The following is a 26,519-nucleotide window of genomic DNA, read 5'->3' on the forward strand; positions in this document are numbered from 1 at the left end:
TTTATTTCTATATTTGTTGGTTAAGAGCTTAGGCTCTGTGGCCGGAGTGACTGGGTTCAATTCCAGACTCCCCCGCCTACTTCCTGACTGACTTTGGCAGAGTTACTTAACTTAGCCGAACTTCTGTTTGTCTGTAAAATGAGTGTGAGAGACCCTGCTTTATCTACATGGTGGTGGTTAGGATAAATGAGCTTATCTAAGTGCTTAGAGCAGGGCCTGGCCTGTAGTTACTACCTCACTAATATTTGCATTTTATTGCTTTGGCCTTGGCTCCCTATTAATACTCCTACAGGTTGTTTCACCTTGCAGCCTACAAAGAGGTGGAGTCGGGCTGTTTGGGGGACGGCGGACACCCCACCCCACCTGCACCCTCACTCCCACTCTCCCGAGAATCCTACCTAAAGATAATTTGCTGGGGAAAGTTCCTAAGACTCCTCTGAACATAATTGTATTAGCAGTCCATTAGTCTTTTTCGGATCTCTCCACCTTGTGGACGCCCTTTGCCCCTCACACCCTGTTGGACTAATGTTGTTTGTCCACCCCTCCCAGCTCTCACCACCCTCCCAGCCAAACTCCTTCCAAACGCTGCCTCCCCCGTCTCTCCGCAGGCTGGATTCCGGACCCTGAACCCTATGCTCTACTTGCACCTGTCGTCACCCCCCGCCCCCTGGTCCCTGCCGACTGCTCCTCGGGCCGGACAAACTTTAACCAACCAACAAACAAAACAAAACAAAAAAGATGGCCTCCATAAACATTTGGGGGTAAGTTCACCTCACAAAGAATCGATAAGACTAGAAAGAAGACAAGGAGATACCACGTTCACCCATTAAATTAGCAGGGGTTGAGGAAAAAAACATCCCAATGCAGGCAAGAGGGTAGTTAGTAGCTGGAACGCACGCGTACACTACTGCAGGGCTTAAACATCGACATAATCTTCCTAAAAACCTCTTAGGAATATAAGATCAAGAATCTCTTACAGCCCTGGCTGGTGTGGCTCAGTGGATTGAGCACTCGACCATGAAGCACAGGGCCACAGGTCCGATTCCCAGTCAGGGCACATGCCTGGGTTGCAGGCCAGGTTCCCCAGCGTGAGGGGCAGGAGAAGCAACTACACATTGATGTTTCTCTTCCTCTCTTTCTCCCTCCCTTCCCTCTGCCTAAAAATAAATCAATAAAATCTTTAAAAAAGAAAATATAAAGGTTATAAAAAGAAAAAGGATCTCTTACAAATTCCTATTATTTGACCCATTAATCCCACCTCCAGGAAATTGTTCTTCTAAAAAAAAGCTGCCAGAAAAACAGGCCGGAAGCCAATCACCACAGTGCTTATCACATAGAGGGCGGGGCTTGGCAACTTTAAGGTCCAACAAGAACGGAATGTTTAAAATTGTCACCTACGTACAATGAAGTACAGCCACTAGAAATCATTCTTGGGGAATTTCTCTTTTTAGAAAAAAACCTTTTCACATGCTGTAAATATCAATTTTTGTTGCTCCACTCGTTCGTGCACTCATTGGTGGATTCTTGCATGTGACCCCGACTGTGGATCAAACCCACAGCCTTGGTGCATCAGGATAACGCTCTAACCAACTGAGCTACCCAGCCAGGGCTGGAGAATTTCTTACTAAAGAGGAAATGTTTACAATATAAAGTGAGGTGAAAAAGTGGATGTTAAAATCTCTACATATGGTATGGGCCGGATTGTGTGACACAGATACATAAGAAATAAACACACCAAAATGTTTGCATATACTTACCTGTGAGTGGCAGAATTATGGTTCATATTTAGTTTCTTCTTTATGCTTATCTACATTTTAAGAGAGTCTACAATGCATATTCATTACTTTTTTTTTTAGATTTTACTTATTTATCTTTAGAGAGGAAGGGAAGGAGAGAGGGAGAGAAATACCAATGTATGGTTGCCTCTGCCAAGGACACACAATGTATCGTGTGTCCCCTGCCGGGAACTGGCCTGCAACCCAAGCATGTGCCCTGACTGGGAATCAAACTGCGATCCTCTGGTTCGCAGGCCCGTGCTCAATCCACTGAGCTACAACAGCCAGGGCTAAAGGTCTTTCGTTTTATTTTATTTTATTTTTTAATTTATTTATCTTTAGAGAGGAAGAGAAGGAGAGAAGGGAGAAATATCAATGTATGGTTGCCTCTTGTGAGTCCCCTTGCTGGGAGCTGGCCTGCAACCCAAGCATGTGTCCTGACTGGGAATCGAACTGGCGACCCTTTGCTTCACAGGCCTGTGCTCAATCCACTGAGCTACACCAGCCAAGGCCATATTCATTATTTTTATAATCAAGGGAGTGGAAAAACAAAGTCTGTAGAAACCTTTAATAGCCTCCATACACCACCCCAAACAGACTCTCCTGGGTGTTAACCCCAGACTAAATTGGTGTCGGAGCCCTCAGGAGTTTAAGGCTGCTGGCTGTTGAGATACTAAAATAAATCTCAAAACTACAAACCAACCAAGTGCTGGGTGACAATGTAGGATGTCGGCTGTATGCTGATAAAATGTAAATTTTGACATAGTTTTCAGGGGTGGTATCTTGCATTGGGCCAGTTCTCTTTAGGACTCCCCCTTAAGCCAGACTGACCTGCCCATTTACCTACCTAACCAGCCCATAGTTTGCATTCCCTACCCTCCACCCTACCCAGGCCGACCAGTTCCCTGGCCTCTTCATGCTTCTCCTGGTCCCACGTGCAGCACACCCTTAGCCCTGCACCCCTCCCCATTTCCAGGCAATTCTACGCAGCATATCTGCTGAGGAGTCTGCCCTGATTACAGCTAAGCATCAGACTCCCCACCTGCACAGCCCCTGCAGGCGGCCCAGCCGGGTGCCATTGTTTGCCGGAACAGATTTGGGAAATGAAGGAATGAGTCATCTCCTATGGCCTCCGAGAGTCCCAATGTTGTCTTTGGGCCTCTGGGATCCTCCCCCAGCTCCGAACACAGCCTCCTCCCCTCCTGGCCTAGTCACCAGGGGTCCCTTGAATGGCCCTCCCTGGACCCCAAGCGCCCACCGGTGGTCCTTCATTCTCCCAGCACCTGCTTCTCTGAGCTCTGGCCTGAGCTCACTTGAGACATCAGCCTCCTACCCAAGCCAGGCCACTATCTGCAGGTGTTTGGCTCGGAAGAGAACACCTGCAGCATCAAAAAGATCCTTGTGGGGTGGTGAGGAGCGGAGGAGGGGAGGTGGGTGGAAGAGGGCAAAGCAGGGACAAATGGTGTTGGGGAAAAATGTTAAATCCTTGGCCGGGACAATCTCTCAAACCATATTCTATGTGTAGATCCTTCCAGAATCAGCTGTTCAGCTCTGGTTTCTCGGCTTGTCCCAGCAGCCTTCCCTCCCCCTCAACCTTGCAATCACCCAGAATTGCTTATTCATGCAGCTGTGTCCATCTGTACTTGTTTATAAGTCTTCCATGAGGCTTAGCCAAACACTCTGTCGTCCAAGGTCCTTCACGGGCTGGCCCCAGTTTTCCTTTCCTGTCCAACTCTCCCAGCCCTCCCCTCCACATGCCCTCACTTTACTCCTGCCCATCACGTCAGGCCTCCGAGGCTTCCCGGAGCTCATGCTGTGCCTTGTGCCTCCGCGCCTTCCTTTCCTCGTGCTCTTTCCTCTGTCACAATGCCCGTCCCCCATGTCTCCCGTGTCCGGTTCATCCTCCAGTCACTCCCTCCTTGCTTCTGCTACAGAGCGGGTCCGTCTGACAACGAGCTGCGTGAGCCACTGTCTTCCCTGCGGGGCTGGAGGTGAATTTTTAAGCAGCTCTGAATTCTCCAGCACTAGCACTGCGTTCCTGTCCTTCGGTTGTTTCTCTGAGAATTTCCCCCACCTCTTTCTTGGGGCCTGAAGGCAGGTCCCCCATTCTTCATCTCTGCCCCCCTCCCACTCCAGTTGGGACAAGGCTTCACCAGAGTCCCTACCCCTGGGTGTAAGACAGATCCTGACACCTCTCCTTGGGTCAGGAAACGGACCGGATTTGTTGGGAAGTGCTGATTCTTTTTTCACTTAAAATGATTTGGTTCTAAGGGCTGTGGCCATCTGAGCTCTAGGCAACTCCAGTGATGCTGTGTACTAATGGGAGACAGTATAGGGATTTGGGCCCGGGGAATGGAAAAATACCAGGTGGCCAGGAAGCCAAGTTAAGACCGGGTGGCCAGAACGTGTCCAAGCCACCGTCAGGCCTGCACAGGTGACCCAGGTGGCCACTACACGACCTTCCTGGGGTAGCAGTAACGAGCAGCACCACCACCGTGCCTGCACGGCACAGGCGCCAAGCGACCCAACCGTAGGGAAGAGCAGCCTCACCCTGACGTGTTAAATTCCACTCCCGGAAGCCCTCACAAGCCCGCCTTTCCGCACAAACCCACGCGAGGCCGCGTTGTCCCAGCCTGTGAAAGCCGCCAGCCCGACCAGCCCCCGATCCGGTTCAGACGACCTGTCTCCCTTCTGGGCTGCCTCCCTTGCACTCGAGCGTCAGCTTAGTAAGATCTGCCCGGGCATTTCTCTGGGGTTTCCTCTCAACTTCTGTCTTGAGGACGTCAAGAACCTCAAACATTGCGTGGCGACTCAGGTGGGAACCCCTGTGTCCCCACAGCAACAGGACAGAGCCAGAGGGAAGCCAAGTGACAGCATCAGCACCGCTGGCGAGTCTGTCTCCGATCCTGTCCACCTGCCCAACCAGATTTCGTTTCCTGGCCAAGTTGTCTTTTTCTCGTGAGTCACTGTTTGGTCTTGTCCTTGTGTCCCTGAAAGTGGGTTCGGCTCCTGCTGCAGTCACACCACTAGATAGAGAGAGAATGCTTCCCTCCGTTCCACCCTGGGTGTCTCAGGTCAGAGCCCCAAGGTTGAGGCAAGGGCTCGTGGCAGAAGTTCCNGCTTAGTAAGATCTGCCCGGGCATTTCTCTGGGGTTTCCTCTCAACTTCTGTCTTGAGGACGTCAAGAACCTCAAACATTGCGTGGCGACTCAGGTGGGAACCCCTGTGTCCCCACAGCAACAGGACAGAGCCAGAGGGAAGCCAAGTGACAGCATCAGCACCGCTGGCGAGTCTGTCTCCGATCCTGTCCACCTGCCCAACCAGATTTCGTTTCCTGGCCAAGTTGTCTTTTTCTTGTGAGTCACTGTTTGGTCTTGTCCTTGTGTCCCTGAAAGTGGGTTCGGCTCTTGCTGCAGTCACACCACTAGATAGAGAGAGAATGCTTCCCTCCATTCCACCCTGGGTGTCTCAGGTCAGAGCCCCAAGGTTGAGGCAAGGGCTCGTGGCAGAAGTTCCCTAAACTTGGGCTCGAGTGCCACCACAGGCGCTTCGGGTTCTGTGTCCGTTTTGAGTGTCTGGTTCCTCTTGATGAGACCGACACACTGACCCCCCCAACCCGGCTGTTTGCTGGGCTACTCTCTTCAAAACTAAAAACATCCAAAATTGGTTTTCTTTTGCAGTGTGGCCAGGGCCCAGTATTGTACTGGGATCAGAAAGTGGGGACGATGAAGGGACTGATCCCTGAGTGGGCTCTCGGCCTGCACATCAGTGACCCCTGGACTGACTGTTCTGGGGTGGCCTTGGCCGGGCGCTCAGCTGACCAGGTGTCACTGACCGGGCGGCGCTGAGCAACAGTGCTTTCATTTTACAGGGAGAAAAACCGGGTAAGTGATACCGGAACTCTATCTGTTATTTGTTGCGTCTGTGTCCCAACTGGGTTGCAGAATTTTGTTTTTAATCTGAAACTGGTTTTGAACTTGATCTAGAATTTGATCATTTAATTTGGCAAATTAAATCTGAAAGTATTGTATGTTTGGGTGGGGGGAGGGGGACTGTATGAACACGTGGGAAGTGAATTACGTTGGTGGTTGGTGTTATTTGTTTTACATGATTTGACTTTTAAGAACTTCATTTCCTGGCGACCATAACAAACTCCTCTGTGAGAGACTTCTGTCCCGTGGAAGAGGGCACTGCTGTCGCTCTGTGGCCCCCGGAGCACTGCCCAGGGGTCTGGGGCCTTCACACACTACTCCTGGGCTTTCAAGGTACAGGGCGAAGCTGCGGGCAAAGCCACCGGCCTTTTTGGTTTGCCCATGTTTGTGCCGGAGAGGACCCCATGGGGCCCGAGGTCAGAGTCTGCCCCCAGCTCCCTGGGTTCTGGTGGTGTACTCACCGTTGCAGCCCCGGTTCAGTTCCCAGTCAGGGTTTACGCCATGACCATGACTTGTTCACTGTGCGTTTGCAGGGTGGGGGGCGGTCCCAGAGGGGGAAAGCCCTCTCCTTTGTGCAGTCTGTCCCCCCTCCACCCCCCGCCCCCCGCGTTGAGAGGCTCAGACATAGGGGTAAAGTGGCACCTGAGGCTCCTCCCCTCACGCATCTCCCTTATCTCCACGCCCAAGGGAGCGCCATCCCATGCTCCCCTCCATCCCAGCACCAGCTTCCCCTAGGAACCTGGGCCACCGGACCAGGCCCACTCTGCTCACCTCCTGAGCCATCCCCCTGAACTGCGCACACTGGCTTTCCATTTTCCATTGTCTGTGTTTGTCAACCAGTCCGCTGAAGGGCCCCCCTTGAAGGAGAGGGCCCTAGGCCTCTCAGAGACAAGAGAATACGTTCTAGGATTGGATACGATTTTAAAGTGGCTTTAAAGAAATTCTGTGGCAATGCGAAGCTTTGGTCATCTGAGCATAAATAAGTAACAGGCTAACTCAAATATTTTGTAAGTTCATGTTATCACTGTTGCAAAATTGTCAGCAAGAAAAATAGCTTGATACAACAAAATTTTCATAAGTAACCTAAACTTAATTATTAGAAACAAGTAGATTAAATAAATGTAATGGGATAAAAAGTTTCTTTTAAGGTAACTCTTTAGCAATAATTATATTTAAATTAAATGCTTTTATAAATCTCTTTGGTAACTTGAAACTTTAAAGTTTTACTAGCTAAAGTAAATGATATTCATTGAATGTGTAGACCACTTCCAAATAGGATCAAATAATGAAACGTTAATTACTGAAATAGGTTTATCTAGTTTCTGTTTATTATAGAGAAACTAAATATATTTGGGTCCATTAGTAAACATGTCCTGTACTACATTTAAAAAAAACTATACTATGAGGAAATGTATTTTTTAAAATTGTACTCATAAGTGTATTAATTTAAAGAACACGAATTGCTTACCTTTTAGTTGTCATTAGAAATTGAGTTTCCTGAGAGTTAAGATTTCTAACTAAGAAACTAGCCCTGGCTGGTGTGGCTCAGTGGATCAGTGCTGGCCTGCAAACCAAAGGGTCGCTGGTGCAATTCCCAGTCAGGGCATGTGCCTGGGTTAAGGGCCAGGTACCTGGTTGGGGGCATGTGAGAGGCAACCACACATTGATGTTTCTCTCCCTCTCTTTCTCCCTCTCTTTTCCTCTCTCTAAAAATAAATAAATACACTTTTTTTTAAAAGCTAGGTTTTTTAGTGATAGAAAGCATAGGAATGGGAATACCTTTTTGAAGGAATTAAAAGAACGTGGTTTGTCCTACAATAAGGTTGTTACTTGGCTGGTGTACTGAATGCAGAAGGACAAGCCAAGAGGGACTAAGAAAGTGGTAGAAGGTTTGTAGAAAAGGAATCCTGAGAAAAGAAATGGTATGTGCAGTTTAGTTCTTTTTCAGTCTATTAAAAAGAAAAACATCTTTTCCTGCATTTGTTCTACCACATAAAATTATAAAAATTTGCCCTGGCTGGCATAGCTCAGTGGATTGAGCATGAGCCTGCGAACCAGATGATTGCGGTTCAATTCCCAGTCAGGGCACATGCCTGGGTTGCAGGTGAGTTCCCAGCAGGGGCCAATTCCCAGCAGGGGATACAGGAGAAGCAACCATACATTGATGTTTCTCTTCCTCTCTCCTTTCCTTCGCCTCTAAAGATAAATAAATAAAATATTTTTAAAAAAATTATAAAAATTTTTCTTGCCTGCCACAGCAATCAGACAAGAATACATTTTTTAAAAAATTTCTGCCCAGAAAGCACAGATTGTTTTTTTTAATACCGCAAGTCTTTATTTATTTACCTTTTAGAGAGGAATGGAAGGAGAGAAGGAGAGAAATATCAATGTATGGTTGCCTCTCATGAGTCCCCTGCCGGGAACTGGCCTGCAACCCAGGCATGTGCCCTGACTGGGAATCGAACTGCGATCGTGTGGTTCACAGGCCCGTGCTCATTCCACTGAGCTACACCAGCCAGGGCTAGCACAGATTGTTTTATTAAACTAGTTTTCCGTCTTAATCAGGTCCTTGATTACTTAAGCAAACAATCTCAATACTAAGAACTCAAGTTTTGCTAACCTGTATTTTTGTTTGATACGTTTTAATGGTCACTTTGAGTAAATGAACAGTTTAATATTGTTTCATAATGACACACGATCTTTTTGAGCCAGTATGTTTCACAGACTTGCCGGTGTTTAAAATCTAAAAGGGGGCTTTTTCACCCTGGCCAGGTGGCTCAGCTGGTTGGAGCGTCGTGCCGCACACCAAAAGGCCGCGGGTTCCATCCCCAGTCACAGAGTGTAGGGCAGGCAACCTATGGATGTTTCTCTCTCACATCAGTGTTTCTCTCTTTCTCTGTCCCTTCCTCCCTGAAAATCAATAAACATATCCTTGGGTGAGGTTTAAAATAAATAAAAAGAGACTTTTTCTTAACCTGGAAATAGCGTTGGGCTGTCCCAGCGGGCCTCTTGAACACTACAAAGGGGTTCTTTTCTCTCCCTGCAGGGGCCAGATTTTGAACTAATTAGGCCTGTGGGATGTGCTTGAGTTGCACAGGAAGCTTTGCCAACTGAGAAAATAGTTCTGCTGTATTTGTGTCTAGATCTTATTTTTTTTTAAGATTTTATTTATTTATCTCTAGAGAGGAAAGGAAGGAGAGAAGGAGAGAAACATCTATGCACGGCTGCCTCTCGTGAGTCCCCCACCAGGAACCAGCCCGCAACCCAGGCATGTGCCCCGACTGGGAATCGAACCGCGATCGTGTGGTTCACAGGCCCGCACTCAATCCACTGAGCTACACCAGCCAGGGCTAGATCTTATTATTAAATTGATACTATATATTGGAGATTATATAAAAATTTCCAACAGTCTACAGAGTCCTGAAACAGTATTCATTTGTAATTTTTAAAAAGATTTTATTTATTTACTTTTAGAGAGAGGGGAAGAGAAGGAGACAGAGGGAGAGAAACATCACTGTGTGAAAGAGAAACAGTTGCCTCTCACACGCCCCCAGCCAGCTACCTGGCCGCAACCTAGGCAAGTGCCCTGGCTGGGAACTGAACCAGCGACCATCTGGTTCACAGGCTAGTATTCAATCCACTGAGCCACAACAGCCAGNGGGCTAGATCTTATTATTAAATTGATACTATATATTGGAGATTATATAAAAATTTCCAACAGTCTACAGAGTCCTGAAACAGTATTCATTTGTAATTTTTAAAAAGATTTTATTTATTTACTTTTAGAGAGAGGGGAAGAGAAGGAGACAGAGAGGGAGAGAAACATCACTGTGTGAAAGAGAAACAGTTGCCTCTCACACGCCCCCAGCCAGCTACCTGGCCGCAACCCAGGCAAGTGCCCTGGCTGGGAATTGAACCAGCGACCATCTGGTTCACAGGCTAGTATTCAATCCACTGAGCCACAACAGCCAGGGCTCATTTGTAATTCTTGATATCTTAAAATGTTGTGTTGCAGAAAAGCAGAGTTCTTTGTTAGATGCATTATAATCAGCTCTATAACGATGTCATTTAAAGTTTTGTCATTTGCAGTCATTGTTGACTCTGACGCTTTAGCACATGTCTCGTCTCCTCCGCAAAGATCCATGGAGAAGACTCGGGCCTGTTGTAAAACTGAGGTTTCCGAGAATTTGGGGGTCATACCTTTAAACCGGGTGAGGACTTATAGAACACTAAAGAATAACTAGATACATAGAATCCTGGCAGGTGACCAGAATAAACAAGAATTAATTAGGGGGGACTGAATGAACTGAGGAGAATTAGAATTCTGATAACTTTTCATTGGAAATATTGCTGATTTTTAATCTTTCTGTTTTCCAGATAGAAGGAAACCTGTTTTCTCTTAAATTACCTAGGGCCTAGAACAATTTGGTAAATTATACCTTTGTAAGCAACAGTGAAACTGTTAGACTTTTCTCCCCACCCTAATGCCTCTGGAAGTTTGGAGACTCTGAATGAGTGAATGTCATTATTTTCATGGCAATATGGTTGTCTGCATAAATTCTATAGAAATCTGTTCTCTTTATTAGGACATAAGTGGAAACTCTTGATGAGGTTTTGACTGAATGTCATGTTTAAAAGAGACAAACATAGCCCTGGCTAGTGTGGCTCAGTGAACTGGGCACTGGCCTATGAATGGAAAGGTTGCTGGTTCGATTCCCAGTCGGGGTGTGTGCCTGGGTTGCAGGCCAGGTCCCCAGTTAGGGACATGGAACCCATAGATGTTTCTCTTTCTCCCTCCTTCCCCTCTCTAAAAATAAATAAATAAAAATTTAAAAAAACAAAAGAGATAAACATAGACTTAAGATCTCACCAGAAAGCTCTGCAGCAGGGGAGTCCAACCCATGACCTGCAGACTTCATGAAGCCCAGAATGGCTGTGAATGTGGCCCAACACAAAATTGTAAATTTACTTAAAACATTATGAGATTTTTTTGTGATTATGTGCCACAATGTATTTCATGTGTGGCCCAGAGACGCCAAAAGGTTGGACATTCTGTTCTAAGGAATTACGATCGCCTTTGGAGTCTAATGAAAGCCACTTAGAAACCGGCAGGTGCCTGGCTTACGTGGTTCATAGCGATCTTTCTGGGTGAGAAACAAGGCTGGTTTCCTGAGAGATGGCAAAGGATGAACCTCAAGACGTTCTGATAATATAAGAGAAATAACTTTTTTTTTAAAGGACATGTGAGGAGTATTGAGAACCTGAAGAATTCACCTAGATTTTTAGGGATTACGGGAAGACGCTCATCTTCTTAGACCTGAGAGGCTAATTAAGCTTCAGTCCGGAGATTTCTTAGGAAAGTTCAGCAAAGCAGATTTTAAAAGAGCCCATTTGACGCTCTGGCTGGTGTAGCTCAGTGCATTGAGTGCGGGCCTGCGAACCAGAGGATCGTGGTTCGATTCCCAGTTAGGGCACATGCCTGGGTTGCAGGCCAGTTCCCAGCAGGGGACCCACGAGAGGCAACCATACATTGATGTTTCTCTCCCTTTCTCCTTCCCTTCTCCTATAAAATAAATAAATAAAATCTTTTTTAAAAAAGAGCCCATTTGATTCATTGTTGTTCTCATTGTGCTTGTGCAAACACCAGGCCACATTTATTAAAACTAGACTTGTACAGTGAATTAGTCTTAACTTGGCTCTCTTTGATAAGATGAGGGTGATTTGAGAGAGAAAAAAAAGTTATGTTGTCATAGGAACTGTAATATTCCCTTGTAAATATTCAATTCTAGTGCTGTTCACTATCTTTTGGGGGGTTGGTTTCATTTTCCACTTGTAAACGGGACTAGCTCCCAAATTCTCCCAGTTTCCTCCAACAGCTGCCTATGGCTCTCCAAAGACATTCCCAGTTTTTCTCCCATCCTTTGTTTTGGAACCACTGAGAGCAAGCACTCTGTCTTCCTGAGCCTTGCGGTCACAGGCTGCAATGAGACGACATCACGTGAGCTTCAGAGAACTCGTCACAGCGGGCTGCCTGGCTACAGGGAGTTCACCCTGAGCACCAGAGCTCGGCAGAACACGACGTGGCTGCAGCCACCGAGATGAGGGGACTCCAAGGCTGGGCGAAACAGTGTCAACAATGAGGACTTCCCAGTGTAAAGCTATCGGTGTTTTGAAAACATTAGTTCATTTGGTTGAGCCTCAAGCAAGCAGTCACTCCAAACGGAAAATAAATGCAAAACCTTGCTCAAAAGTAAAAAGAAGTACACCCTGACAACCTAAATCGAGTCTGGGAAACCATTAAAGGCTGCCTGCCCTCGCTTGTCTGGTTCCTTCCCCTTTTGGAGACCTCGATGGTCCTACTCCTGCTATTATTGGGTCCTCGTCTCATTAACCTCCTCGTGAAGTCTGCCCCTTCCAGACTGCGGCAGTTCCACGTTAAGCTGATGGTCCCCCGAGGCTTCCAGCCCATTCCAAACAGGGAAGGCCTGGGCTCTTCCTGCTCTCTAGATCAGACAGCGAGAGAATTTCATTCCTCCCAGGTATAGAGACAATGTTCTTGTTCAGCAGGAAGAAGTTACAGAAGAAGAGACCTCTGGCCTTAATCCCTTTAGATAAGGAGATAAAATCTCTTTTGTGGTAGAGGGGCAGTGTGTGTGTGTGTGTGTGTGTGTGTGTGTGTTTGTGTATTGGGCAGGGGCAGAATCAGACAGTATAGGGACTAGGGCCCAGGAATGGAAAAACACCAGATGGCCATGAGCCCAGTTGAGAGCAGGTGGCCAGATAATGTCAAAACCACTGTTCTGTTCCACACATGTGGTTGATCGAGGGTTGGCCTCTGCACCACCCTCTTGGGTGGTGCTGATGAGCAACCACTATCTTGCCTCCACAGCACAGGCCCAGAGATAGTTGCCAAGCAACCAGAAAAGAGGAGGAAGTAACCCCACAGGGACAGGTCCAGTTCTGTTCCCTGAACACTTCACAAGCCCACCTTGTCCTGCAAGCCCACCTTTCTCTCCACCCAGGCCCACCTTGTCCCCAGCGTACAAAAGCAGCCGAGCAGAGCCAGGCCCTGAGGCAGCTCAGCCGATCTTTCCTCTGTGCTGCTTCCCTTGCGCCTGAGTATAACCTTACTATTTAAAACCTGTTTGAAAATGTCTCTGGGGTTTCCTCTCAATTTCTATCTGGGGGAACCCAAGAAACCCAATGCCATTCGCGAAAGGAGGACCTCCTTTCTCTGCTTCCGTTCACTCGCCTCTAAAAATGGGAATGGCACCTGCATGCTTTACATGCTCCGCCAGGACCCGGAACCCAGATGCCCTAATGACGTTAGAACTGCCCCAGGGAAGGCACAGCGGCTGGAGACGGGAGGCAGGTCCCCGGCATCAGGATGGCGCGCACGTCCCAGCAGGTCTGTGCAATGAGGTCAGGTGAGGGTCCGGAGTTCCCTCGCTCATCTTAGTCATGGGAAAAAGCTGGGAAAGCGGCAGAAGGTTGGAGAGGCGTCAGCTCACGAAGGAACAAGCTCAAACAAGTCGGGGGCTCCTCTGACAACGTTAGTGCTACTGTTACTAAGCTCATGCATTTGCCTGTCTTTTTGCTAAGCTTTATGACCTTGATTGAACAAGTGACGTAACCCTCAACTCTCAGTTATCCGGTCTGTAAACTGGGGACAAGAGCACTCAGCTTGAAGTTACTGTGAGGATTAAGGGATACGAGCCCCATAAATCGTCCAGCACCATTCCTGGCAGCCCCTCGCTGTGAACGGTGCAGGTGGCAGCACAGGGCTGGCCTAGATGTCAGCTACATCTAGGTAGGTTGAGTAGGTATTACTGAAACCTGCTAGCCAAGATTCTAAGACAGTCCCGATTTTAAAGGCACTCTGCTGTTTCCTCTTAAATCAGCAAGCACTGGTCAGTCCTGATGGGGAACGTGTGATCGCCCTGGATGGCGCCCCAGTGGCTGCCTGTTTCTCTGGCAGCCCCGAGAGGCAGGCTGGGCTCCGGGCCCAGTGCAGCTCCGTCTGATACCCAGATACGCAGCTGCAAAGCAGTGGGGAGGAGTGTGGTGGTCAGGGGGTGCTTGGGCTCCTGCCAGGTGGGGGACCTAGGTGGCACGGCCCCCTTTCTCAGCCCCCGCGGCCCCTTGGCCACTGCACAACCCCAGTTGTAAGAGGAAAAAGAAAGTGAAATCTGTTGAGCTCAGAGCTTCCCTACCTGAGCGGCACTAGAATCACTGCAGGAAACTCAAAAATCTTCACGCCAGGATGGCATTCTACACCAATTCAATCAGCATTTTTCTTTCTTTCTAAAAACAGGTCTTTAACTGAATTCCAGTGTATACAAAACCGCTCTGGATCAGGGTTTTTCAAGCTTGTCAGATGACCATAATCACCTCCATTAGTTTAAAATGCAGTTGCTCGGCCTCTGGAATGAGCCCTGGTACCAGAACGTACTGATCCTAAAACACGCCCTTCTGAAAACATGTAGGGCCTTGAGCATCTTAGAAATCAGGTGATGTTCCAATCAGTCGCACCTGTTTTGAGGACGCCCACGCACCTTCCAGGCCATGATGACGTCAGGCAGCTGGAAGAGAAACTAGTCCCCAGGGCAGTCCCCAGGGCAGTGCTTCCCAGCCTCCGGGTCCTCAAAGTTGCCCATAATGCCGTTAACGACAGGGGTTCTGAGTTAGAGGACCTGGGTTAAGTAAGGCCTGAGGCTCCACATTTCTGACAAGCTCCCAGGTGACCTGTGCTGGGCCTTGCACCATGTTTGGGTAGCAAAGCCCAGAAGTATCTCCTTCCCAGGAGGCTCCCCATTCTCACATCTCCCTGGGAAGCACCGGATGGCCTGAGGGCCAGACAGAGGGCTGCCCCAACCGTTGAGAAGCCAGCAGCAGAGCCCGGTCCCCCCATCCCCCCGGGGCGCAGTTGGCTGTGGAAGGCAGCACAACCCTTTAGCTGAAGACCTGCACAGCTCACTCACCGAGGGAGGGCGGCCTCAAGAGGCTTTAGTGGAGTGGGGGAGCATCCCCACTCTCCCCACCATGCACCCCTTTTCCTTTCCCAAACCTTTCCTGAGGACCCAGGAGGAATTGGGTGTGGGGGAATCTAGGTGTAAGTAAGTACGATGTGAAGTGAGGGCTGATGACTGCGGCGTGTACAAGAGATGAGCCAACAGGAGGAACGAAGCCAAGAGCTTCCTGCAGGAACTGGGAGAAACACTTCTAGTCTTCCCAAGCGAGGGCAGTGCCCCAAGCAAGCACTCCTGGCCAGGCCCGCCCGCTGGGATAGAGGAGTGGGCTCGGAGCCCTCGAAACCCAGACACTAGAATCTGGACTCTGAGTGGAGCTTCTGCATTTGTGCCTCTGACATCCAGCACTGCGATGCACGTGAGTCTGGGAAGAAGACTTTTAGGGGGTCAGCCCCTCCAAAGGAGGGGCAGCAGTTACCCCGTTCCAGAGGTGCCCACCCCCTGTCTTCCTGTGTCAGAATGCAGCAGCTCGCTTTCCCGAGTCACAGACACACGCAGGTCTCTGTCCTTTGTCACACTGAGCTCTTAATCGGCTTGGCCCGTCACTTCACTGGATGCAAAGGCCACAATCCCCAGACTAAGTAGGTCTCCAGCTGGGGTAGGAGTCTCGGCCAAGGCAGGGAGGGAACAAGACCTGGAGTCTGCTCCTTCACTCGGTCCCCGGCGAACCAGCTTTTGGGGATTGAGAAACTGATGCGCAATCCCGATTTCCTTTTCCTTTTCCTTTTCCTTTCTTCTCACAGACAGGTAACCCTAGAGGAGAAGCAGAAGGGCCCGGAGGAAGCAGCCCGGGAGGGGACAGCAGAAAGATGGGGAGTGGAGTCAGCGCTGAGGACAAGGAGCTGGCCAAGCGGTCCAAGGAGCTAGAAAGGAAGCTGCAGGAGGACGCCGACAAGGAAGCCAAGACCGTGAAGCTGCTGCTGCTGGGTGAGCGGGGTGGGGAGGGGAGCCCCGGGGCNGGGGGGGGGGGGGGGGGGGGGGGGGGGGGGGGCGGCCAGCCCTGCTCCTTCCTGCCTGTCCCAGATGGAGATGGGTTCCGCCCAACCCATAGGGGGGCAGGAGCATGGGCCTCGTTTCCTCTCCCCACCCAGTCTCACGCTAGGGGGTCAGGAGCTCTAGGGCGGAGCCCAGCCACCCCGACCAGATGCAGAATGACAAAGCTACTCTGGCACTGTTCTGCTAGTCCTTGAACCACGTGGGCCAGGATGGACCCACCCATCTCCAAATAGAACCAGAGCCAATACCTCATGGCTTGGCAAATGCCGAGAACCCTGGGCTTCCAGACAGTGACCCAATCTGCCGTCAGAGAGCTGCGTCAAGGCCTCAGAAGAGGATGCAGAAGGTCTAGCATGTAGCTTACATGACCAGCCTCACGTACTCACTCCCAGGGACAGGCCAGCCTGCCGGGCACACTGGTTCCTCCTGACCCGGGAGGAAGGGTGTCTGCAGCTAGCACACGCAGTGCTCTCCTGGCTTCATCCTACACCTGATGAGCTCCTAAGCAGATCAGGGGGGAAGGGCTAAAAAAAGCACAGCACCTCAGTGGCCAGTCAGAGAAACTTGAGTGTAGGACACCCGGCTTAGAAAAGCCCCAACGGCAGTGCAGAGGGGTCTTGTGTGACGGCTGGGCTGGGCGGGGTGTGCACGCCCAGAGCAGCCTAGGAACAGGCGCCAGCTGTCCTCCTCCCCTCCCACCCCGCCAGCCAGCACATGGCAGGGCCCTAGGGACATAGTAAAGGGGCACGCCTCTTTAAGCAGGACCCAGACTCCAGGGAGCCAGGAGGCTGCAGAAGGGGCAGGAGACGCTAGGCCACTTAGAGAGCTTTGAAGCCTAAGCAGCTTTCTTCCACATTCAGGATAAGCAGCTTAGAGGGTCCAGCGTGGGCGAAGGGGGAGGGGTGAAGGCATTGGGGTGGGAGTGCCGCCTAGGGGAGAAGGCCCAAGGGTAGGTGGTGTTGATGGAGGGACAGCGGACTGTGAAGGGGGATATTAGGGCATTTTAGTCAATAAAGGAGACAGAATGAGGGTGGAAAAAACAGTAGTTCAGTGAAGAGACCCGGCTCTCTCCACTGCTGCTCCAAGACCACGCTCCGGAGCACAACGGGCCGAGGGGAAAAATGTGTTCGAGGAATTCCCCCGATTCGCTCAGTGCTTCTCAGTGGATTCTGCCCCCATCCACGGGGACGTCTGGAGGCATCTTTGGCTGTCAGGACCGCAAGCATGGAGCGCAGCCGACTTCTGGGGAGTGGGGGCCAGGAACGCAGCTCTGCGTCCTCCACTCGGCAGGATGGCAACGCCCCTCCCACCCCGCCACGTTCCCCCACCCCCGCCCAAAGGATCATCCAGCCCAAAACGCTGGGAGTGAGAGGTGGAGAAACTCTACTGGGGGTCCAGAGCCAAGGGCCTGGGCTCAAGGCCAGCGGCAAAGCAGGGCTGCCATCTCTCCTGTGCGGTGCCTCACGGGGCGCCTGGCGAACAGGGCCACCTGGGGGGGCGGGGCAGGGAATGGGTGCAGACCTGGAGGGTGAGCCTGTCTCCCTGCAGGTGCTGGGGAGTCAGGAAAGAGCACCATCGTCAAGCAGATGAAGTGAGTAGGAACAAAGCCCCACAGGACCAGGGTGGGCACAGAAGACTCAGAACCAGTGCTGGCATGGAGGAGGAAGGGCTCCTAGCTCGGGGACCCTGATGTAAAGGGTGGGAAGGACCCAGTGCCCCTTGGGTGCACATCCCTCGTCCCTCTGACTCTCCACCTCAGGGCAGCAGTAGGAATAGATCTGGTGCTTGTGACCCTTCGCCTCCCCCCAGACTCCCAGCCCCTGCTGTCCGGCTGCCCGGGGCGGCTAAGGGGTGGGTGTGCGCCCGCAGGATCATCCACCAGGATGGCTACTCGCCAGAGGAGTGCCTGGAGTACAAGTCCGTCATCTACGGCAACGTGCTGCAGTCCATGCTGGCCGTCATCCGGGCCATGTCTGCACTGGGCATTGACTACGCCGAGCCCAGCCGTGCGGTACGTGCTTGACGGCATGTGGTTAAGGGTAGATGGAAAGAAAAGCAAATAAGAAATGGACCAGAGCATGGTCCCAATACCCCAAGGCTGCGGGTTCACTCTCTGGTCAGGGCACATACAAAATCAACCAATGAGTGCATCCATGCGGATGGGTCCCTGTGCACCATCTCGTCTACTTCGCGGGCAGTCTAGTCTTTAAACGTCCAGTGTCCCTGAGCAGAGGACCGAGTTCTGTGGCAGCGTGCTTGCAGGCTAAGGATGGAAGGTGGGGACACCCAAGGAAGGCCGGGACTTCTGCTGCCTGCTGGGCACCCAGGACCGGATAGATCGCCACCCTCCACCTCTCAGAAGCCCACTCAGAAATTAGTCAGTGTGCTTTTTGAGACAGAACCTTTGCTGCCCGCCGCCCCACCCCAGGCTCCTGTGGGAGCAACGCCAAGTGCTTCCCTTGCACCAGGACCCCTGCCTGTCCCTCAGCCAGCTTTCTGCCTTACAGGATGATGGGCGGCAGCTCAGCCACCTGGCGGACTCTGTCGAGGAGGGCACCATGCCCCCCGAGCTGGTGGCGGTCATCGGGAGGCTGTGGCGGGACGGCGGGGTGCAAGCCTGCGTCGACAGAGCGGCGGAGTACCAGCTCAATGACTCGGCCTCTTAGTGAGACTGGCTGGGATGGGCGGGAGGAGGCATGGGCCGCATTCCAGGAGAAACTCCAGGCCCGAAGGCTGGAGACCGGAGCACTGAATGTGGCCTGTGTCCCTGCTGGTTGGGCTCCTGCAGGGTTTTACTGCATGTTGAGCATGATGCCTTTAAATCGGGCCACGGGCCACTTTGCATCACACGGGCCTACGAAGCTGAAGGCCCAAAATTCAAACCAGAGGTGCTCTGTGTAACAGGCCTCAGCCGTCCCCTAAGTCACATACATCACCTGTCACCCCTCCCTTCAGAACCATGGCCGCTAGGACGACCGGCCTGGCAGTCTGCCACTCTCCCAGAAAGACCCGGTGCACCAAGGCCCTTTGAGGGCCAAATTTTCCAGCTGGTAACCCAGACTCTCCTTAGGCCACTAACCAGAAATGATGACAGTCCCTTTTGCTCATTCCGTCTGTGCCCCCAGGTGTACAGACCCCCAGGTATGTACCATTTGAGGATGTGGGATAGAGAAATCACCAGGGCAAACCAAAGGTAGCTGTCAGCAATTGAAGGAAACAACTGTGCAAAGCTGGTTCTGAAAAAACGAGACGCACAGAATGTGTTCGTCAATCTGACCTCAAACAGCGAAGCACCGTAGACAGACAGGCGTGAGCTCCACAATCTAAGACACACCTTGGCTCAGCCCTTGTCCTGTCATCTAGTCTGGTGACACAGTGCCCTGACTGTCTCCCAATGGCCTCCCTCGGAGGCCCCAGTGCTGCCGGCTGTGCTGGGCACACCAACTCATTTCATCTGAAGAAGCTTTCAAGGCAGACAGGACTCCTTACTAGTCCCATTTACAGATGGAAATGGAGCTTTGGAGCTTAACTAACTTCTAGCATAACTGATATGCTCCAAGTCTTGTAAATAAATGGCTGGTTTGAATTCAGGCTGGATTTGAAGTCAGGTCTACTTGCCCACAGAGTTTTGGTTTTCTGTTTTTTTCACTACAATATCCCACAGTGCCTCTCATCCCTGAACAAGCCATTTAACCCCTCTGAATTCTTCCTTCATCTGTAACATGGGACATGAACTGAGGCTCATGAAAGGAGAGAGTGTAAATGTGGAGGTGCCTGGCACACAACAGGCGCATGTGTGACCCCCCCACTTTCTCTGGGTGCCTTTACTCCACATCTGTCCTCCTCCCGCCTCCACCTTCTTTTCTAACCTGTTTTATACGGTAACTGTCAACATATACAAAAGTAGAATTACACAACAAATCACCTGGCTTCACCCATTACCAACGCGTGGCCATTCTCATCTCATCTTCACCCCTGACTGGGTTATGTTGAAGGAAATCCCAGATATCCTCTGATCTCAGCCTAAAAATTTCATCACGTATCTCTAAAAATGACTTTTTAAGAAAAAAATCACGATATAATTACTATACCTAAATATTTAATAATTCTCTAAGGTCATGAAATATCCAAGTTTCCTCATCATGTTGAAAGTTTTCCCCCAACTTGATTCAGGGTGTAAACACAGTCCACGCATCGCAGTGGTTCCTGTCTCGTGTGCCTGTAGTCTGTCTCTCTTCACCCACTCCTATTTTGGGGTGGAACTTCCGGCACCCGTCGCAACCACCAGATCTCACGCAAGGGTCCAGAAAATCCCGTAGTCAGGGGAAATGCAAGGACATCACCTGACTCGACTCCCAGGGCAGGACCCTGCCGCAGAAGGGCCCGGCACTCAGCCCACCCACCCCTCCTTCTGTGAGGACACACAGGGGTTTGTGGGGACGGGCCTTAGACTGAACAATATGAACCCTAGCCCTGGTTCTATCACAGAAGGTTGTATGCCTGTGGGTGAGGTTCTCTACCTTTCTTGGCCTTGGCCATGGAAAAATCTAGTATCATCCATGCTGACGACTTTCCTCAGCTACCTGAACCAACTGGACCGGATTGCGGCCCCCGACTACCTCCCCAGTGAGCAAGATGTGCTGCGGTCCAGAGTCAAAACCACAGGCATCGTTGAGACCAAGTTTGGCGTCAAAGACTTGAACTTCAGGTGAGTATGAGGTCCCCTGAAGGCACCGCAGAAACACGCACAGTTCCCTGGGGGCGTGGGCGTGCTTCCTGACCTTCACCAAAGCCCGGTTTGAATCCATGTCCTACTCGCCCTGGACACGTAGTTCCCATCTGACGGCCACCTGACCCCAAGGAGCCACCTCCCTGCGGGCAAATACCAAGTGCATGTGGTCATAAGCTGGCCATACCTATGGGGACAGTCATTTCTCCCCTCAGGATGTTTGATGTGGGGGGGCAGCGATCAGAGCGAAAGAAGTGGATCCATTGCTTCGAGGGCGTCACCTGCATCATCTTCTGCGCGGCGCTCAGCGCCTACGACATGGTGCTGGTGGAAGATGACGAAGTGGTGAGTGGGCGGCTTTGGCTCCGAGCAACCCTGGCAGACAGTTCCCCCAGGACCCTCCAGCTGTGAGACGTGTCACTCCAGCGCCCCGCCCCCCTGGTGATTTCAGCCAACAGCGACCTTCTACCAATCCTCCAATAGACCAATCGGTATCACAGGCAAATAAATGCAGAAAAATCTCTCCTGCCAGTCCCAGGCTCTAGGCCAGCACTTTGGAGCTTCAGATTTGCTGGGCGAACTTGGTCCCAGAGTAGACATCCAAGTAGCACGTGCGTGGCCGGCAAGCAAGCGCTCGTGGGAGGGGCTGCATATGAAAGGGGCGGGGGTCAACTCGGCAAAGCAGAGGAGCCGCACTTGGCACTCTCCCAGGCCGCCTGTGGAAGTGAGGGGCAGGAGATGAGGACGGCAGAGCAGGGTTCCGTGCACCTTCACACACACGACAGCGGGGCCAAAGCACAAACCTCACTTCGAAGTTCAGATAAGTATGGAGCGCACACGGGACTGAGACCCAGCACACCACGTGTGTCACACGCCACTCGAATAGGCAGCCGGATGGTGACCTGAGGGCGGTTCTCCGGGGCCTGTAGTTTTAGAAGACAGGAGCTCTGGAGAACAAGTGTTGGCCTGACGGTTACCTCCTGAGTTGGAGACAGAGGAGGTCAAAGGCAAGGGTAACGCTGATTTCACGTCAGCATCTGCTCCGCGAGTGGAGGCCCGGAGCTGACCGGCAGGGGACAAAGCTCCTGCCCTCCCACCCCTGGCTCCAGTTTTTCTCCCTTCTCCTTAATAGTTCAAGTTCACATCAGAGCACTCTAAGTGTCTTCTAGCCAAAACGTCTCACAGGGCCCCTCATTTTCCAAGAGCTCTTCAAGTCTCCGAGGTCTTCAAGGGCTTCACAGGAGTATTAGAAAGGACAAAAGGCTGCAGATTAGCTTTTCTCTATCAGATGAAAAGAGTGAAGTCAGCTAAGACCACACATACTTCAAGACCCCACAGGCCTGCTCCCCGAGACCGGCTGGCCCGGGGCAGCCTCTGCGCCCTGCAGACACATAGCAGCCTCTCCCCCTCACTCACGGTGGCGAGAGAAGGAAACAGGGAGGCAGAGCCCATGCGTGGCCCCGGGAAGTCCTCCAGCCGTCACGGTTGGGCACCGGGGTCAAAGAATCCCCAGTGTGTTCCTGCCCACACTGAGACCCAGGGCTCTGTTACAGACGCCTCTCCAAATCACCCTGGAGACGCAGGTGGGCACACGCCAGCTCGGGCCCAGTTTCCACCCTGTGTCAGGAGCACTCATGGATGTCAAAACCCTCAGCGGTGCCTTGGCCGCCGAATCCCTCCCTGCATAATAACATTCTTGACCTTCGCAGTCAGGGACATTCTCCATACGTGACCTCATTTAACTTGCATAAACCTTATGAGATAGGGAAACAGACTCTGAAAACTCGATTAATTTTCCCCCGGCCACCCAGCCATGATAGGAAGACGAGAAGCCAGGTTTCTCTGGCCGAACTACAAAGAGGGAAGCTGTTCCCTGCTCCTGCCCTCACGTTCGGAGCACTAGTTTCTGCAGAAGGGGAGGTGGCCAAATGCACCCCTACACCAGGCCTGACGCCTCTGCTGGCTTCCCTCTTCCCAGAACCGCATGCACGAGTCGCTGCACCTGTTCAACAGCATATGCAACCACAGGTTCTTCGCGGCCACCTCCATCGTCCTCTTTCTCAACAAGAAGGACCTCTTTGAGGAAAAAATCAAGAAAGTCCACCTCAGCATCTGTTTTCCGGAGTATGATGGTAAGCGAGTGTCTGGGGCTGGAGACAGTGGTGATGGCGTTCTCAGTCCCGACTGCCAAGGGCCTCGTTTCCTGGGCCCAGGAGACAAAAAGGGATGGCCTTTGAGGAGTGAGAGCCCTGCCCTGCCCGGTTGGCGATCTCTTATCCCGTCAGTACTCCTTCCATTAGGCCAGAGGTCCAAGTTCCAATGGCTCTGGTGCAGAAGCCACGTTAGACGCAGGAGGGCCTCCTGCTATTCAAATGGTAGCTGCCAGCAGCCAGGGACGGAGACGGAGACGCAGACGCCTCTCTCCTCGGTGTCTCCACCCAACTCCAGTAGGACACACGGGAGAGCAGTACAGGACAGGGCCCTTCTCCCGCCGAGGGCCTCCCGGCCACAGCTAGCACAGCGCTGTGTGGGTCAAGTCAGCCACTTAAAAAGTAAGTGAGCAACTGAGAGGCGTTCATTTGCCCCATTCCTTCCCTGTTTTTCCGGAAAACCAGGAAACAACTCTTACGAAGACGCAGGGAGTTACATCAAGAGTCAGTTCCTTGACCTCAACATGCGAAAAGACGTCAAAGAGATCTACAGTCACATGACCTGTGCCACTGACACGCAGAATGTCAAATTCGTGTTTGACGCCGTCACAGACATCATCATCAAAGAGAACCTCAAGGACTGCGGGCTCTTCTGACCGCGGCGGCTTCTCAAGTGCACGCTCTCCCGACGGGACTGGAGTCTGGGTGCTTTGCAGGGGGACAGCACGGGTCACCGCACGGTGCCCTGGGGCACCAGTGCCTCCTCCCCTGGAGACGGGTAGGCATGGCCAGGACTGTGCTCGGAGCAGGGCAGCCAGTGCAGTGTAAAGAGCCCAGGGCCAGGAGTTGGAAGACCCAGGTCCCAGTACTGGTTCTGCAACCTACCACAAAGTGTAAACACACCCTTTGTCTGAGTGAGTCCCTCAGACAAAGGTCATTCACTTCTCTGCTGCGTCCACTGTGTCGTTAGTCACAGACAGAAACCCTGCATCACAGCTGCCATCTAGGAATCGCAACACCAGGTTTCCAGATGAACGACCCCAAGCAAAACAGAAAACGACAACAACAACAAACCCACAAGCTAAGGCGCACAGAGAGCTGTTAGTGGCGGGTTCACTCAGAGATCTGGATCGCTGAGAGGCTGAGAGGCGACTTAGTCCCCAAAGCGCATACCTAAAAACAATCGTCTTTATTAAGCCTCTACTATCCCTCCTTCAACCTGCTAGAGAGACCAAGTTTCCTTTAGCTCTAAGTAACTGTTTCGCAGCTACACAAGCCACCTTCTGAATAAACTGGGAGCATACCAACACATTCGCACTCCGCGTACTAATGATGTTACAGCTGCTACTTCTCCCTCACGGAATTTAGAATTAGAGAGCAACCCTAAAATTCTCATTTCAACTGCTCTGTGTTACGGAACAAAACAGGCAGCTGGGCTTGCCTTAGGCAATAAAAACCGGTGCGGTTGGGTGGAATCCTGTGAGGCCTGGCTGAAAACATCTTCCCAAACAGACCAAGTCAATTTCCCGCTTCTCACTCCTGGGAGGGGAAAGGAAGCTGGCTTTGCATTTATCTTCCCAGGAGGGGGTGAAGTCATGTACAGATTTAGCATTTACAACTACTAGTGAGGAAGGCTCCTGGCATCAAGATTTAGTCTATAAAAGAATGTGTCGGTTAAAATGAAAATATTCTCCTTGCCAGAAGCACACTTTCCCACTTAGGCTGCTGCTAGCCACAGGGATACCAGAGAGCCATGTGAGCCTGGAGTACACTGAGGGAAAATCCTGGGGCTGTTAAAATCGGATTCGTTTGATAGTCTGACTCCTAGAAAAGAAACCAACTTGGGAGGATTACCCGAGAATGAAGGGAAAATACTCTGCCTACTGTCCATGAACCAACTCCAGCCAAAGAAAAAACCTGGGTAAGACGTCTTGCACCCGAGAGCCCTGCAGGAACTTTTCTAAGCAGCTTTAACTCTGACTCACTTTTTCTTCTTTTTTTAAAAACATTTTTATTTATTTTTAGGGGGAGAGGGAGGAAGAGAGGGAGAGAAACTACTTACACACGCCCCTACTGGGGACCTGGCCCACAACCCAGGCATGTGCCCTGACTGGGAATTAAACCAGCGACCCTTTGGTTCACAGGCTGACACTCAGTCCACTGAGCTACACTAGCCGGGCCTCTTGACTTGCTTCTGAGTCCACCCACCCCCACCCCCAGCCAAATACAGGGGAAGGTTTTAGAAAGTCACAGAGGTAGAAGTGAGCCAGCTGGGCTGTGTGGGCTCAGGAAACAAGTAACGGAGGCGAAAGAAGGACCCTCGGAACTTTGGGGAGAGAGCCATGGTCCGTGCCTGAGGGAATGAAAGGGAGAAAGATACAGGCAAGGGTGCTCCAGAGGAAGGGGAAGGGCAGGGGGCAGAGAGAGAGAACCCTTTTTATTTTTTTATGGACCCTTTGGCAGTCTGACGAAACCTCTCGGCCTCTTCTCAGAATACTTAAGAACGCCAAAAATAAGTTGAGAACCACACAGCACACCAGCTGCAGTTCTGTGGAGGCAGCTCTGGAGCGCAAGTCAGAATCCTCACCAGAGCTGCAGCTGTGTCTACACAGGCCCCCAACGCAATCTGTCCCGCTTAATCCGCCTTCACAGGGAAGCCCCACCTCCCCACACTCACACCTCGCTCTTTCCTCCCTTTATGAGCTTTTCCTTGATCTTTGACTCCAGGCAGGAATCGGTTATGGGCCGGACTACGAAGGCCGACCCCAGCCACCCCCAGGCCCTGCCCCAGTCACTGGTGTTTCTGCAGAACCTGCCCTAAGCACGGGCATAAAAACAGTCAGTGAGACAGGTGTTCTGGAAGAACAATGTCTAGCAGAATAAAACAGTCATTTAACTGTCCCCCTTTTCTCTGATTGATATCCCAACTTTCAACTAGTTTATAAAGTCGCAGGAGCCACCGTGTTCTACGGCTGTGTTAGGATCTTTTTACTCGTCCTTGAGCAAGTCTACATGGAATAAAACTTTGGGGCCTTGGTCCTCCATTCCTCTGCACCCTAGAACAGCATCAAAATCATCGCTGGAACTCTTGGCCAACATGGGGCTCACCTCTGGGCACAAAGGTGAATGCTGTGGACAGGCTTCCCTGGCCAACATTAATCCTTCCCCAGCTTGGTTGTCAGACCCCCAGGGGCTTCCCAAACTACACCCAGAGCACACGGGTATTGTACACATAACTGGTTCATTTTTTCTCATGGGCTTTTTGATTAGTGCACACGAGAAGTTCTCGTTGCATGAACAGTGGTTAGAAAGCTTGAAACCAACATTAAGCCACGAACTCACTCTGCTGTCTTGGCCTTCCTTTGCTTCCTTTTACATTTACACTATATACTGTTAGTTTTAAGTACTTTCATAAGTTATCAGAAATTTTTTGTTACAAGGTAGGTCACAAATCAGCCCTGTTTTCACGAACCTTAAGCATTCTAGGCCCATCACTAGCAATTTACAGCTAAGAAACTACACGAAACTCAGGCCCAGGGAGGTGGAGTCTTTGTGAAGATCACGCTGCCGGGAGGTAGCAGAGAACTTCAGAGCACGTCTCCCGAGTCCAAAGCCATCGACCTCCTCTGTGCACCAGGCTACCCACCCACAGCACAGTCTCCACTGTAAAGTCAGTGAGAGTTCTCCTCCACTCCCTGCCACTCCTAACCAAATTCTTGGTTACTTAACAGCGCCATCTCTAAATTGGAGATATTTAACATAACTGTCTCCAAACTAAACACCAAGCAGTCTCAAATGGAATGCAAAATTAGCATAAAAGGACAACAGTAAGAACGGCTCTGTTGGAGGTGTCACTTCCCGTTCGTGTCCTTAGAAGGCTGCCCACCCCCCTTCCCCTGCACTGCGGG

At 51.2% G+C, this 26,519-nt stretch overlaps 1 protein-coding gene and 1 long non-coding RNA gene across 3 annotated transcripts; both read left to right on the top strand.

Moving 5' to 3' along the window:
• The first annotated feature begins 5,383 nt into the window (after positions 1–5,383).
• LOC118990031 (uncharacterized) lies at positions 5,384–7,092 on the top strand. The gene is made up of 2 exons (XR_005067152.1): positions 5,384–6,040; positions 6,395–7,092. It is a non-coding gene; the product is annotated as an uncharacterized LOC118990031 (long non-coding RNA).
• Positions 7,093–15,298: 8,206 nt separating this feature from the next.
• GNAT2 (G protein subunit alpha transducin 2) lies at positions 15,299–23,922 on the top strand. Of its 2 annotated transcripts, none has more exons than XM_037050386.1 (9): positions 15,299–15,317; positions 15,480–15,663; positions 17,281–17,323; positions 17,602–17,743; positions 18,240–18,397; positions 20,312–20,440; positions 20,677–20,806; positions 22,440–22,593; positions 23,077–23,922. In XM_037050386.1, the coding sequence occupies exons 2-9, from the start codon at positions 15,546–15,548 to the stop codon at positions 23,265–23,267; spliced, it is 1,065 nt and encodes a 354-aa protein (XP_036906281.1). In that variant the 5' UTR covers positions 15,299–15,317; positions 15,480–15,545; the 3' UTR covers positions 23,268–23,922. The 2 variants fall into 2 exon arrangements, with proteins under 2 accessions (XP_036906281.1, XP_036906282.1); XM_037050387.1 differs by lacking the exon at positions 15,299–15,317 and adding an exon at positions 15,330–15,334.
• The last annotated feature ends 2,597 nt before the right edge of the window (positions 23,923–26,519 follow it).

This window comes from Sturnira hondurensis, unplaced genomic scaffold (assembly GCF_014824575.4).
Source record: "Sturnira hondurensis isolate 20B ecotype Veracruz unplaced genomic scaffold, ASM1482457v3 Scaffold0006799, whole genome shotgun sequence".
Lineage (NCBI taxonomy): Eukaryota > Metazoa > Chordata > Mammalia > Chiroptera > Phyllostomidae > Sturnira > Sturnira hondurensis.